Source organism: Mustela nivalis (assembly GCF_964662115.1).
Source record: "Mustela nivalis genome assembly, chromosome: 11".
Classification (NCBI taxonomy): Eukaryota; Metazoa; Chordata; class Mammalia; order Carnivora; family Mustelidae; genus Mustela; species Mustela nivalis.
In genome coordinates this window covers 72923734-72939437 of record NC_139030.1, presented here as the reverse complement: position 1 = coordinate 72939437, position 15704 = coordinate 72923734, and the positions used below count along the sequence as shown (strand labels likewise).

Below are 15704 nucleotides of genomic sequence, written 5' to 3'. Positions count from 1 at the left end.
CTAGGACCCGGCAGCGCCCACAGTATGCCCTTAAAAAAGTGCCTGAATGCCTCCTGCGTGGTGGTGTGGCCGCTCCGGGGCTGTCGAAACCCGCGCCAGCTCATCCGAGTGTGAGCAGAGCTGAAATTCGTAAACGAAGGCGCCTCCGTCCGCGTTCGTCCTGCTGCTCACGTGGAGCCCCGGTCCTCGCCTGTGGCCCGGGCACAGAGCCATTGTCCTCACTCCCGCCAGGGGCGACCCCAGTCGGAAGCGTGACTCTGGTGCGTTCTGTTTCCTAGAAAAGGAGGCCACCTCCAGAGCTGGGGAGCCACGGGCAAAAGCCAAGTACAGACGCGGAGGGACTGACCGTCTGCTCTGTCGGGGAGGGGACCTGCCCGCCTCAGCGCCTTTGGGGCTCCAGACTCCCCACACGGCAACAATTTAAATCCAGGGTCCGACCAGGGTATCGCACGTCCCCCTGCCGCACACGGGGACGTGCGTGTGTTTAGATCCTCTGAAGCACGGATCTACTAAACATCGATTTTTTTTTCTTTTTAAACAACATCACTTGAATGCCTCAAAATTCAGAAAATACATAGAGCTGAGAAGTCCCATAGTCCAAGCCCGTGTTTTCTTCGGTTCCGTCCTGACGTCGAGGAGTGAGTGAGTGCCCGCAGAATTTGGGCAAAGGCCTGCCTCCACCTCTGTCCCCTCAGGGACCCTGGACAGGCCACCTGCGGGTGTTGGGCCTCTCCATTGCTCCCTCGGCTTTGTCTGCAAACTGGGGTGAGCCTGGCGCCTGCCTGACAGGGGTTCTGAGGAGTGGATGAGGCCCTGCCCGGCTCATCGTAGGAGCCCGGTCCTCTTGGCTTATTCCAGAACACAACAGAACCAACCCAAAGAGGACCACGGGACCCTCACGCCCACCCCCCACCTCCTGCCCAACGCAGTTCTAGCTAGCCGCCACCAGAGGGACCCATCACCCCTGCTGCAAACGGCAGAGGTTCCCGGGCTGGGGCATGCGGCTCCTGCATTCCACCAGAATGCATTGCCAGAAAAGTCACCATTCCTCCATCTTGCTAAGCTCCCCCTGGATCAACATGAAACATAGATGGGGATATTCCGTCTCCGTCAGGGACTAGGCAGACGGTAGCTGCGCTCAGTCAGGGCCACTCGCCATCTTCGCAGGCCAGCAGGCAAAGTTCTCACAGAGTCTGTGTGTCCGGCTCAGTCAGGAAGGGGCTGCTGGGCCGGCTGTTCCCAGCATGTGCTCTTGGAGTCTTGGAGCGACAACGGCAGGTCCCCAGACAGAGTCCAGAAGGACCACCAGGTGACTTGTTCTGCTTCTAGCCTCTCCAGGCTGAGGCTGACCTGTCTGAGGGCCTGAGAAACTATCTCCAGGGGGCCTCTGAGGCCCTTCTGCACCTCACGGTGGGTGGACCCGGGGGCCTGCTGGTTTGTGCCGGCTGATTTGGTTTTGTTTCTTTAAGACCCTTGCCTGGGGTCTCGCAGAAGACATTGGACTGTTGAGCTCTGCTTTGGAAGCTTGCATGATCCGGCCCCTTTCCTGGGGGGGGGGGGTGGGAGCGAGCATGGGGACCCGGTGGGGATTTGGGCCGGGCTCCGTCCCCTTGCCTCCTTCCTTCCCCGGGGTGGCAGGCGTTTGTTTATTTCCCTCCAGATTCTCGCCACAGTTGGTGACTATTGTCCTGAAGACACACTAGAAAGTTCTTTCAGCTTTGGCCAAGGGAGCAATCCTCTTGGTTGCAGAAAGGGTTCTGATGGTGGTTCCTCGGGTTTAGCCTCCAGCCCTCTCCATTCTCACCCTCCTCCCACCCTTCCACCTGGGGTCTTCACTTTGCCCTAAAACCTGACAGCCCAGATGCCTGTGTCCAGCTGGTGCCCGAAGCACGTTCCCCCAGCCTAGCTCCTGGTCCGGTCCCCTGAGCCCCAGGTGTCCGGTCCATCTCAGGGAAGCATCACTGTGCCCAGCTGATCCGAGGGAGCGGAAACAGGGCCAGCAGCCCGCATCCGCCCTCGCCCCATGGGTCAGCATCCTGGGGCTGAGAGACAACGCGTCACAGACAGGGTGGCCCAGGACAACAGAGTGTTGGCAGGCCTGCTTCTTCCTGGAGCTCAGAGGGACCGTCTGGACCAGACCTTGCTTCTGGCTCCCAGTTGCTGGGAGACAGTCCTCCATTCTTACACGTCTCTGTCTGTCTCCTTATAAAGACAACTAGTCATTGGACAAGGGCTGCCTTAATCCACCGTAACCTGGTGTTAACGAGTGGCAGCCACAAAGACCGTGTTTCCGAACACAGTCTGAGTCTCCAGGTGGATGTGACTTTGCAGGGAGAGTGCTGGCAAACCCAGTCCACCCTGCAAAACTCATTGCTTTCCTTCCATCCTGTGGGTGTCGGCCATGCCTAAGTTCAGGGGGCACTTTCTAGGTCCTAGAACCTTCGGGAGAAAGAGTCCATTGCCCTCGCTTGAAACCGGAGCCTGCCCTCTGACCTGCCCTGTGCCCTGCTCCTTCCTCCGCAGGCCTTACTGAAAATGGACTGCCAGGGCCTGGTGGTCAGACTCATCCAGGACTTCGTGCTCCTGACCACGGCGGTCGAGGTGGCGCAGCGCTGGAGGGAGCTGGCCGAGAAGCTCGCCAAGGTGTCCAAGCAGCAGATGGACGCGTACGAGTCTCCGCACCGGGACAGGAACGGGGTCGTGGATAGCGAGGTGAGCCTGGGCGAGGAGATGCACTCAGCTCTGTCTGCTGGACAGCATGTGGACGGGGACGAGTGAGTGGACGTGAGAAGGGGAGGCTCTCCCTGAGCGGGGTGAGTGTCCTCTTTCCCTGGACTTGGCTGCGCGTCCCGATCTTCAGGGACCTTCCGTCAGACGGAGCAGCACATGAACGGAGCCCTTTGTGGCCACTTCTGCCTGGTCTCTGGCCAGGTCTGCGTTGGCTAAACACCTGGTATGTTGTGAAACTTGGGTTCCTGCTCACAGGTTCTTTGTAGTCCACTTGGTGGCGGAGGTTGCTTTAAGCTTCTGGAAAGGGGTCAGGCCAGGAGACGTAGGAAGGAGGAAATCCCAGAACAAGGGTGTCCTTTATTCACGCAGTGAGTTTCTAAAGAAATGGCCCACCTGGAAAGTGCTGCAGGGATTCAAGGAGCGAGTCCTTCCTGCCTCCTCAGATGCCCTTTGCCGCGCACCTGCTCTTGCACAAAACACCTTCCCTCGGAAATGTGCTGGCTCTGGACAGGGTCTGTTCCTCCTGTTTCTCTGGGTTTGTCCCTCGCTCCAAGGAGAAACATAAGTAATGAGCAGAGGAACTGCTTAATAGGATCAAATAATAATAGGATGAAATAATAGGATTGAAGAATAGGGTCAAATCTCTTACTGTCCACCATCTTCTCTCCCCCCTCCCTTCTTTTATCTTGGACGACTCCACCACCATCCAGGCCATGTGGAAACCCGCCTATGACTTTTTATTAACCTGGAGCCACCAGATCGGGGACAGCTACCGGGACGTCATCCAGGAGCTCCACATAGGTCTGGACAAGATGAAAAACCCCATCACCAAGCGCTGGAAACACCTCACTGGGACTCTGATCCTGGTGAACTCCCTGGACATTTTGAGAGCAGCTGCCTTCAGTCCCGTGGACCACGATGACTTTGTGATTTGAGTGGGTTCCCTCACACCCACCACTGCTCTGGGCACTGCACCGTCAGTCTGTCCTGGATGCCCACGCCCGTCACATGGAGCGGGGGAGGGAGGAAGGGCCAGCTGCTCAGACGCATCTGGGGTCCCTCTAGGGCTGGGCCCACACCCAAGGACCAAGCACATAGCAATGCTCCACTGCCCTCCTCCATCGCTGGTGGGGGCCGGGTGGGGGGGCCTAAGGGAATTTCTACTGCAGGTCATTGCCAATCACATAGCTTTCTACTTGTTAGGTGTAAATTTAAATTGAAAACTCCTTTTTTTAAAGTTTAGGGAGAGGCAGTTGAGAAAGGTGGTATCTCATTTTTTTAAAGGACCATAAAGGTTTAAAAAAAAAAAAAAAAAACCTTAATAGGAGAGGATGCTGTTGAGGTTTTTATGTTCTATAAAGACCTTTTTAAATTATGTCACAGATGTATATATGTATTTAAAGGTCACTGGGGACATTTGTGATTCCCAGCCACACTTAGCACGCAGAGAGACGCTTGTTCAAGTGTTGGACCCCTTTTGCTCTCTACTTGTAAAAAAGGGTAAATCAAATAGGAACGTGGTTTTCAGTTGATGAGTCCGGCGCTTGCCCATCCTTTCCAAGAGTGTCCTAGGTCCTGCTGTCCCCTCTCGACTTGATTCTCTTCTGTCTCTTTGCCTCGTGTTACAGGAAATGATCAGTAGACCTTCTTCGAGCTTTAGTGGGCCAGCAGGTGCCCATGAGATGAGAAGGCAGCTGGGAGCTGGTGTTCGTCCTGGCCCCCACCTGCGTGCAGTCCTTCAGGAGAATGGTGCCATTGGCTGTGCGGGGGTTCCCGCAGCAGTAGGGCCCCACAGCCATCAGCTGTCCTGTTTCTCCTTGGGGGCGGGGGAGGGAAGCCCTGCGCCAGCGTGTGCACAGAGGGGCCGGCTGCCACTAGCCAACTCCACTTCATTCATTACAAAGTCAGCCCCTGTTCCTTCCTGGCACACCCCTGTGGCCTAGGAAATAACATAGGGGACACCGACTTTTTTCTGTCCAAGAGAAAGATGAATAGGCTCCAAGCAGGATGAACGTTTTCCAGAAAGGAAACTGTTTCCCACCGAAAGTCGGGGACTCAGAGCGTTGCACTGATGCCCTTTACCGCTGCCTATCTCTGTGATTGTACATGGGCACACAGTGCTGGGCTCTGCCATCCTGCTGTGCTGGTGGCAGCTTGGGAGGGGGGGATGGGGCAGGACGGAGGAACTACCTGGCAGATGGAGAGGGATGATTCCGGGTATGTACTAGGACACGCAGCCTGCTTGTGTGGCTTGGTGGTGGGCCACTTGGGATTCCTGGACCTCATTCTCTCTATCTGCTGTCTTGAGATGTGTTATGTTAATTACCTAGTGTAATCAGTGGGTGATCCCTATTGGGCTGAAACATTCTTATGTATCTGCTGATTCAGATCCTGAAGATCATCTGGCTAGGAACACACAGAAAAACACTATGTTTCTTAATGCTGCAAGAACCAGGACACGCGATTCCCCAATCATCCCACGAAGTCACCGTAAACTCCGCTTCTCTCTCCCACCATCATTCTTTCAGAGGTATCTCTCGCCTTCTCCCCAAAGAAGAAGCAAAACCAGTCGCACCTTAAACCATGGATATTTTTCCTCAGGGGCTTTAAATAGTTTCCTATGCAACATGTCTTGTAGCACAAAAATTAAATTCTACACAAGTTGCAGTAAATTTTATTTGGATATTTTAACCTATTGTGTGTGTGTGTGTGTGTGTGTGTGTGTGCGTGTTTTTCTGTACACAACCAAACTTTAAATAAAACAATAAAACCTTGTGGAACCATCTGTGCGTAACGGCTCCTTCCCAAAGAGCCATCCCTCGAGGACAGTATGACCGTTGGTTTAGCAGATGACTTATATTTTTACCGAATATTCTGTAGTCTGGTCCAGGAAGCTTAGTTAAAATCTCTAGTTCTCCAGACGCCTGGGTGACTCAGTCAATTAAGCACCCAACTCTTGACTTTAGCTCAGGCCTAGGTCTACCTCACAGTCATGAGTTCAGGCCCGGTGTGGGCTCCCTGCTGGGCATGGACCCTATTTAAAATTAAAAAGAAGAAAAAAAAATCTCCAGTTCATTATTAATGTTAATTCTGATATTCAAAGTAATAGTCATTTGCGTATAAAATTATGGTGTTGGCAGGTGTTTTTAAAGATCAAATATTCAGGAAAAGGATTTGGTTAAAAAAATTTTTTTTTTCCTGAGAAGAAGACATTTTGTCCATAATAAATTCCTGCCTCGGTCCTCACTTGACTGTCATACAGTCATGTCACATGGGACCGGAGCCAAATCGCTTGTGATCACCAAGCTCCCCACGCCCACTGTCACCTGGTTTGGCAGCCAAGCCCAGGCTCGGTCCTAGGACAGCCTTCCCCGCGAGTTGTCACCAGATCCCAGCACCCTGTAGTCTCCCGTGCATTTCTACTGCCCCAATGGGACCTCAGTCTTTGCCTTCTCTCCCTTTGCTCTCCTTACTACTCACTACTCAACACCCTCCCCGCCACCTGGCCACTCCGCTCCTGCTTCCTGCTGTATGGTCTGCTCCTGGCTCATGCTCAGGCTTGGCTGCGCCTCCCGAGAACGTTCAGCAGTAGAGCTGCTCCCTGGACCATCCCCCACAGTCCTACCTCCTTGCCTTTGAGCTGTTCCCCCACGCTAGAACACCTCTCCTTCTCCATCAGCCACACTGAGCTCCTTGAGGTCATTGAGCATCTGAACGCGTTACTGAACCCCCAGAGCCTGGTGCCACGAACGTATTGTGGGAGGGAATATACTGTGACTGATAGAAATGGTCCTTCAACGCAGATAGCTTGGCTATCAGGGGTCCTAGGGGAGGCTTCGTACTGGGTTTACAACCAGTGTAAGACCTATTTGGCCAGCGATGAGAGCATTGGACTCAGCAGTTTGTGAAATGTTCGAAGGGGGAGAACATGGCAGGGATGGAACTCAAGTGTACACCAAAAGCAATTAATTTACCTAATAGTTCATTTCTGGCCATGAGGGAAATGCTGTCAGTTTGGTCCATGATTTATGCTATAATAAAATTCAATTTTATGTAAAATAGATTGAAATGGCATCATCTGAAACAGTAACCTGAATTCAGGGGAAAAAAGAGTGTCGCCAAGTGCCCAGGCTTTGTATCACACCTGCGGTCTCTGAAAGGTTTGCTCCAATTCATCTTCGTGATGACCTTGTTTTCAAAGAGGAGGGAAGCAGCTGGGAGTGGGGGGAGCAGCAAACAGGCCCAGCTGGTGCAGTGGCCAGTGCAAGCTCCGTCCACCCCCAGCTGTGTACTCCCGCCGCATCAGCAAAGAGAAACCCAACAGCACACAGGCCATTGTCTGAGAAGCAGGTGCCTGGGAGCGAACGGGCAGTGCCACCGACCGCTGTGCTCTGGGGGACCAGGGGACCAGCCAGCAGGGTTGTTCCTCCACCCCTCACAGACCTCTGCTGGAACATGTGTGCGCAGTACACATTTTACAATCTTACAATTTCATGTCCATTTCCCTAAAACCTCAAGTATTTAAAATATTTGCACTTAGTCCAAATTATTCCTTTCTTAAGAATTTCAGCTTTATTGAAGTGTACTTGAAATAGAAGCAAACATCTTCCACTTTGAAGACCCAGGCATTTCCAGCAAAGAGTTCGTTCTAGGTTGTGTTGCACAGTACTATAAATGGGCGTCACTACAGAACTGTATTGAACTACTTAAAAGGGTAAAGACTATAGACTTTCACTATGTGTTTTTTTTTAAGTGAAGGAAGAGTCCGGTTGCCCACAAGCCCAGCTTGGTTATGGAAATCAGGGAACGGATTGGAGTGGGTACAATGCAGGACTTTAAACCCTCCCGTGGACCCTTTTGGCACTTGGATAAAGCTCTGAAGTCCTCGCAATTAGGTAAACGCATAAAATAAGCAAACCCGGGGCTTACAAATGAAAGCAATTACATTTACATGCAGTTAGCAAAAGGTTTTTTTAATTGTCACGGGGATATATATGCTATTTTAGGCACCAAATAACAACATAGTAGCAGGTCTCATCCACCATAAACTTACAGAATAATGATGAGCGTTGCAAGTATCTGAGCTTGAGAAATCATTGACAAAATCACAGGGATTCCTACTAGAGGTCCCTTGCCTCCGTGCATGCCCGGAGGAGATGCTAATGTTCAGTTAGAGGTTTATGAAAATGAAGATGTTTTTTTTTTTCCTTATTTAAAAAACCAGGAAGCTCATGGTAAGGAAACTGACATCAGATATGCTCGCTAGTTGCTTCAAAGGATTTGCAGGATGTTTTCTGCCTCAGCTCATCCAGAATAGTATTTTTAAAGCTTTGCTTCTCTCATCTCTTACTCTACCTAGCAAGGCAGAAGGGAACCGAAGGAATAAACTGGTCGTGTCTGTGACTTTTTAAATATCTGAAGTCATTTTCCTTAATTTCCCAATTCAGTTGCTTTGCATTTTGGAAGAATATCTGTCTAGTCAGGTCCTACGTAGGCAGTACAACTCTCTCTGTAATCTTCACTCCAGGGCTCAGCAAGGGACAGCCAGAACAGGAGTACACATGCGGCATAAGCCTTGTGAGATGTGGGCAGCTTGGCGGGAGGGCTGCTCACCCGGTGCATGTCCTGGAAGCCAGTTTTGCGCACACAGAGCAGGAGGGAGAGAGGAGCCAGCTCCTGGCCCTCCAGGATCTATCTGTATTCCAGGAAGGAAGAAGCAGAACTTTGAAATTGAAGGGAGACGGCTGCGTTACTATTGAAGCAGCCCAAGAGAAGATTCAAGAAGCCACAGTGCTTCCCCTCTTCCCCCCCCCCCACACCCACTCCCATTATAATGATTATTAATGAAGGCTTCTGATTCCATCCCTTCCATTTCTCTCGGGGTTTCTCCTCGGATCCTGGCCCCCAGGACGGTCCTTCTAAAACCAACCCATGCCCCCTCTGTTTCACACCCACCTTCAGTGGCCCCCATGTTTCAAGGAGACGAACAGGGGCTCCCCCACGCCCACGTGTCGGTCGCTGTTGGCCCCAACGAAGCTTCCACCACCTGCCCACTCAAAATGAGAGAAATAAGCACAGTGGGCTGAGGCTTTCCATTCAGACAAACTTATGCAAATCAAATCATTGTTCCTGGTCCTGAGATTAAGCTCTCCATTTTTTTTTGGTGTTAAAATGTCCTTTATTTTAGTAACTGATAAGGAGAGTAAATTGTAGGAGTAGTGGTTCTTGGCGAAGTAAAATGTTGGCCGATGACCGGCATCCAAGCATTTTTTTCTTAAGAGTTGAATTTTTGGACAAACAAGGGAGAAACAACATGAGACTGACTGTTTCCGTGGCCCTCTGCCCTTCTGGCTGTCTCTCCCAGACCACCCTCCTCACTGTGGTAGCAAGGGCTTTCTCGCGTTCTCTAGGTGCTCGGCATCTTGAGAACGCTTTCACTATATTTGGAACCCAGAAAACACAAACTCGCAGCTTCTCTTGCAGCTAAATGCAGGCATGTGACGAGTGGATCTCTGACTCAGAGACCAGCAACTTGCAGAGGGAGCCGAGGGGGTGGTGGAACGTTCGGGGCAGCAGTGGTCCCGGGTCCTTGACCCTCCCTGACATACGTGGCGCGCACGGAGCGTGGCTCCTCTCCCAGCCCCCGGGGAGATTGACCTAATTATCTGAATAATCCCCTTTCCAGAAGCATCAGCCAGGGCCAATTTCTGTTGCTTGCAAACACGCACCTGGGCTTCTGACTGAGTTTTATTCCTTCAGGGTTCTGCTCTGATGATCAGAGTCCCCTGGGAAGTCTTCTTGGATGCACCAAGAAAAACCCCACCTGTTTTCCTGCAGCCCTCCGCCCTTACCACAAATATAATCCGAATCTTTCCATGCATTTGCACCTTGTGTCCCACAGACCACAAACGGAGTGAGGAAGATGCCACAGTGCCCAACTCACACCCAGTAAATTCTCGGGTGTGTGGCTGGCTGAAAGAAGAACACCCCAGGGACCACGACAGGGCATCCAGCTGGAGGGAGGCTACACACAAGGGCCTGAATAGCTTTGTGTGTCTTTGTAAGGATTTCTTTTTATCAAACAAATACAAGTTTTACGGGCAAGTCTATTCTGGATATTTTCCAGAAGTTTTTACTCGACTCGTTTTAGTTCACCAGTCTTCCCACTGTGACATCACATGTGTTCAGCTCAGCCGAAACTCACACTTGGAATAACAAGTGTTTGCGTTATGGTTCGCACATCCGCGCCTTTTCCTACATTCCAAATGCAAAGTCATTTCACACCCAAGGTGTGGATGGTCGCACCTAGCTGAGGATAGCAGATGTGGAGACACTTGGTGAGCATCTGCGGCCCCCCCGGGGGAGATCAAGTCAGGCCCCCCAACACCTGAGCAAGCAGGGGGCAGGCGGCACAGTTGCCTGGCAACCCCACCACTCCCGGGGCCCTCCTTCTCCAGAAGAGAAGGGATATGGAGAAGTGACTCACTTTCATTTTTGACTCAGAGCCTGGTTAGAATCAACGTCTATAGAGTGAAGACTTTAGTAGGATCCAGGCTGACGAGTCAGCTTCATGCCTGGACACCGAAATTTACGAATGCAATCCTGTGTGTGGACAGAAACGCTGGACGCAGGTATATTCTTTGTGCAGCTGGTAAACTCATAAGGATAGATTGATGTGTTAAAGTATATATATATATATATATATCTTTGGAAAATCAGATTCCAGTTCTCTAGGTCATCTTGCAAAACACCTTTACGTATACCTAATTATCACATTTTCCGGGTGAGAGATGAGTCGAGAAATTAAAGACAGAAAAAGTAATGGATATGGGTGAGGGACACAGGCTCTTGACCTAGTTAGAAATAATTTATACAGACTTTGGAGATTTACGTATTTTTCCCAGACCCTGGGAGAGAGCTCTCATTTTTAAAATATTAGGCTTGCGCAAAATCCGTAGACAGATAGCAATGGCCAGGGTCATGATGCCATACGCAGGATATGCAGAGCTATCCAAACAAAAATAAATCCACTGTGCATTCAGAAATTCATATCGAAGTAAAAGCAACTCCATTTTCTCTTTGTGGCATGTAATATGTATTCCAAAATGATGCTTAAAATGTTACTGGAGATCTCTGGCGCCGTGTGGCAGCATTTCTCCCTGAGTGAAGGAGCTTTGCCCCACACTCACACTGCCCTTCCAACAAGGCAGGCAACTAGCATCGTTACTTTCGAAATGTCTTCAAAACGTAATACTTCACTTCGTGCTATTCAAACCTTTTGATAATCTTATGTGGGTATTTTGCAGGTCAGTCAGATGACAACAGACGTCTGGTTAAAATATCATTAGTAGTTTGGAATCCTAGTCTTCTTCTGCCCAAAACTCTGGGAGGAAGGGAAGGGAGTACCATCCTAGCTATCTTGAGAAAGAATTCAGCTGTATAAGATCGTTTTTTAGACCGTAATTGCTGTGACCATTCACCGGATTTTTTATTTCTAAGTGAAGTCCGTGGACCACCTGAAGGAGACTCATGGTTTGGGGGCACACGGGGAAGAAGCATATTAAAAATGCAGATTCCAAGGCCTTCCTGGACGTTTAGAACCAGATGCTTGTGAGGGCCCAGGAATCTGCATTTCCCCGGGTTTTCCATCTGAGTCCGAGGTGGGCTGTGAGGGCAGGCTCAGTTTTTAATTGTACGCCAAACCCTAGGCAGAAAAGAAGGGGAAGTGATTTCTGTTTCTGCAGAGAAGTGGACGGGCGCGGCTTCTGCGTCGTGATGTCCCCCGTACCTCTGGGGCCACGGCTCCAGACTCCTGAGCCTCCACACGCTGTCTCACTTTCTTCTACCTCCTGCTGAACTTTAATTAAAATCCAGGCAACTCTTTTCACGGAGGCTTCCCTGATACGAACCGTGTCACAGGCACCCGTAGAGCTGTCCCTTCCCCCGGGGGCACAAAGGGGCCGCCGGCTGGTGCTTAGGGGGGTGTGGGCTCCATGCCCTGGGCCTCCCTCCCTTCCCTGGGCCTCCTCGGGCTTCCTGTTTGGCAGACAGGGACTGCTGTGCCCTGCTGGAGACTGACCTCTGCAGCCCCGGCCTGAGGTTTGGGCCTCACTCAGTGTTCTGAATGCAGGGGCTAGCATTCACAGCCGGGTGTGGGGGACCCTGTGTGGGCAGAAGCCAGTCCGCTCATTTGGTTAACATTGGTGCTGAGGCAAGGACTCTGGAGAAGCCCCTCCTGCTGGCCAGAGCAGGCTCAATGACTCCCATGTACCCGGGAGATGTAGGGCATTCTTCTATGTGTGCACCTGTGTGTTGTACCTGCACAGACCTCCAGAAGGATTCTGAGGCAGGCCTCCCAGCATCGCTTACCTGGCGTGACGTATGGCCTTTACACCAAGGCCACCGAGACTAATAACCACCGACACTTAGCCCCTGCTTTGTGCCTGTCATAGTCTTAAGAACTTTAGAGATGTCCTTTTTAAGATTTTATTTGTTTGACAGAGAGACACAGCAAGAGAGGGAACACGAGCAGGGGGAGTGGGAGAGGGAGAAGCAGGCTTCCTGTTGAGCAGGGAGCCCAATGCAGGGCTCGATCCCAGGACCCCAGGATCATGACCTGAGCTGAAGGCAGACACTTAACTACTGAGACAGCCAGCTGCCCCAGAACTTTAAAAATTTTAACTCATTTGATCCTTGCAACATCCATGTAAGATAGGTACAATTAGCCATGGTTTACAGATGAGAAAGTAAGGCGCAGAGAGGTTAAGCAACTTCCCCGAAGTCACACAGGTCTAAAGCAGGGAGCTGAGACCTAAGGACCAGGCAGCTTGGCTCCAAGGCCCTTGTTGTCCCCCTTTCCTGCCACACCCAGGTGACGTTTTCCTGTGAGCCCAAATCGCCAGCAGGAGACCGAAACTGTCACGTGCATCGTTGCAAGTGGTAAATAGCAAAGATTGTATTTCTGACTTCAGAATGTTTTACGTGGAGATGATAAAAGGTAGAGAGGTTTGCAACAGGCCTTTCATTTTTAATTTCCTTTGGTGAAGCAGATGTAATTCGTTCCCGTTCTGTCCGCATACATCAGGGGCTGCCTAGAAGTCAGCGCAGAGGACGGCTAAAGGAAGAGTGACTTTAAAATCTGCTGCGATACAAATGTCCGTCGGTAATGGGACAGTTAGATGAATTATGGTACATTTATATAGGGGAATGCTGTTCAACCAATACCTATTCAAATGGAATAGGCAGCTCTGTAATTACTGGTGCAAAAGGGTCTCCAAGATACAGTAAGTGAAACAAGATTTTTTCATTTATGTTAAAAGCAAAAAACAGGGCCATACACGAAGCACTCTTAGAATGACATTACGACACTATTAGAATTATGCTTAGTGGGGCAGGAAGGTCGCTGGGGCCTGGAGATCTGCATTTGGGGGAAGAACTTTCTTTTGCAGATCTTTTCTGTGCCTTTTGATTTCTTACCCTATAATGCTGATATTTTCATACTTCCATATATTTTTTGCTGCAGATAATAACGTATGAAATGAGAGTAATTTAGAATTGGCTCTGGGGAGACAACGAATTCCTCAATTTGCAAAATTAAAAAATCGAACAAGTACCTAATTTGCATATTGTTCATCAGTAAAGTGGGTAAAGATAGGCAGAAAATCAAAATTGATTTATATGCCCAGAACTGGATATTTTCAGCCAGGGTACCTGGATGTTTTCAGCCAGGGTACCCAACCAGCCAAACCTGGATGGGTTTCTGGGGGTGTCTAGGAAACCCTCAGATAGTGTGCTGATTTTTTGTTCATTTTGCTCTGTGCATCCCCTTTGGAGGATGTCTGGAGTTTTTAATAGGTTGGTAATCCACAAAACTGTGACAACCACTAGCCTAGAAGCCCTAAAAAGATGATGTCCGTGTAAAAGACTATATACTGATTCAGAGTTTTAATGAGTATCCCAGAGGGACCCAGCAGCGTGATGCCAAGTGGGGGTAAGAGGAGAGCCCAGCAACACTGGTCATGGTCCCGTGCAGCCTGCCAGCGGGCACCCAGGGCACAGCCCGCCCACAGGCTCTCAGCAACCACACACCATGCATGCCCTACATACAACGTGCGTCATTCTGTCTGTCTGCCGGGACTGCACTTGGCTGCATGCCACAGAAACTAAGAGAGACTATGAGCAGGGGGGAGAGGTTCATTTTTCTTACTGACAAGTTGACCGACCAGGTGGGTGAGTGCTCAGGGGCTCACGCTCCTGCTAAGGGAGCCAGCCTCCTTCTATCCCCGCACAGCCGTCCTTCGTGTGGCTTTGTCCTCTGCTCAAGAGAGCTCTCGAATTTCTAGGTGCCAGGTCCTTTCTCCAGGCAGTCATAAGGGGAGAGGGCAAAGAGCCTGGGGTCATCCCGCTAAGCATGTCTCCTTTTACAAGGGAAACGAGAACTTTCCCAGCAATCACACTCAGTAGAAATCCATTGTGTTTCGCTAGCCAGCACACTGTCACACAGCCAGCTCTGGAGGAGGGAGCCTGGGAGTGGTCCGCTAGTCAGTTGCAATAACCATACACCAACTAGAAATCCTGTAAGGAAGAGGCACAGACTCCAGTGGAGTTCCCCTGTGCGTGCGGAGCGTGCGTAGACGGCCCGATCTTCCTGCCCTAAAAACAGTCCTAAGAGCCTCATGGGGAAGGTGCAGCCGGGGGTTCTAACTTATGATCTGCATTTTTCAGTGCCATTGACATCAAAGGTAAATGCAATTACATGACTTTAAACTCATCACTGTAACTTCTGTAACAGGGACTCACACAGCAGGGATGCCTTAAAGGATTCCTGATGAAAGCGACATGCTTTTTTTCTTTTTTAAGTTTTAATTGAGATGTAACTGACCCAGCGCCGTACACATGTACAGCTTATGAGTTAAGTGAGTGAGGTTTTTAAGTTTAAAGCCAAATGCATTTTAATAAAACCAGCATACAGTGAAACAGCCAACAGGGTTTGGTTCACTTGGAGTCACAACCAGAGCTCCAATTCGGAATAAACTGAGTGCACCTGTTATCCACCAAACACTCCAGGAGCCTGGCCCGCCTGCAGATTCTGCTCTCATTCTTCACTGTAAAAAAAAAGCAAGGATGTCTTTTGTCTGAGCTCTTTTCCTAGATACAACCAGATGCCAAAGCTCCTCCTAACTGAGGGCAGGAAGCCTGGGGTTGGGGCCGCAGCAGGGAAGGAGCCTGTGAACAGTGAGGTGGTTTGACTAGAGAACGTGGGAGCCGGAAGTGATGTGATGTAGTCTTGAACCAAATGGCCGAACGGGTCTTTAAAGGTACAGACAGCGACTACCCACAGAAGCAGTAGATGCCCCCTGACACAGGATTGAGTCCCATGAAGTGATACTGATTTATCATCACCATGACGTAGTCTTGAGTTCTAACCAGAAGCGTCCTCCTTGCGGACTGGCAGCCGGCCTCCTGGGATCCCACCTCCCACGGCCATCTCTCTCCCGACCCCAGCTGCCTACAGTCCAAGCTGCAGCATCCAACAGCCAGAGAACTTCTCAGGTGAGCTGCCTTTTGGGGGATGCTTTGCTAAGAAATGTCTGCAACATGGTATTTCTCCAGAAGCCAAGAACCCACCAAAGGACAGTAACGTCTCAACGGAAACCAAGTATGAATATAAACCTAAAGCCCTCCTCCCCTTCGGAAATCTTCCATTTTCTTTAATATCACTCTGAAGCTTTAATTTGAAAATCTTGTCTCTTAGAGTGATGCGACTGGAAAGCCATCTTCAGGTTTTCCCTCCTGTCCATTACAACGTAATATTTGTCCTAAACATGGAGGGTTTATCTGCATCCAGATTTAATACAGGAGGAAAAATTGTTTGGGTCTATCCTTGCTAAATTACCCACAGTTTAGGCAAAAGAGTGAAATTTTATTTTCCAAAAGAAAAAATACACTCTCAGTTGCATGGTACTTGCCCCACC

The 15704-nt window shown here is 50.2% G+C and overlaps 1 protein-coding gene across 2 annotated transcripts in view; it reads left to right on the top strand.

The window, feature by feature from the left end:
* The window catches only part of SH3BP4 (SH3 domain binding protein 4), an 83024-nt gene extending 77514 nt beyond the window's left edge, over window positions 1–5510 (top strand). For both annotated transcript variants that reach the window (XM_082689787.1, XM_082689786.1), the window contains 2 exons: window positions 2524–2712; window positions 3441–5510. In XM_082689787.1, coding sequence (XP_082545913.1) covers window positions 2524–2712; window positions 3441–3665 — 414 coding nt within the window. In that variant the 3' untranslated portion in view covers window positions 3666–5510. The remainder of the gene's footprint in view (window positions 1–2523; window positions 2713–3440) is intronic.
* Window positions 5511–15704: the final 10194 nt, after the last annotated feature.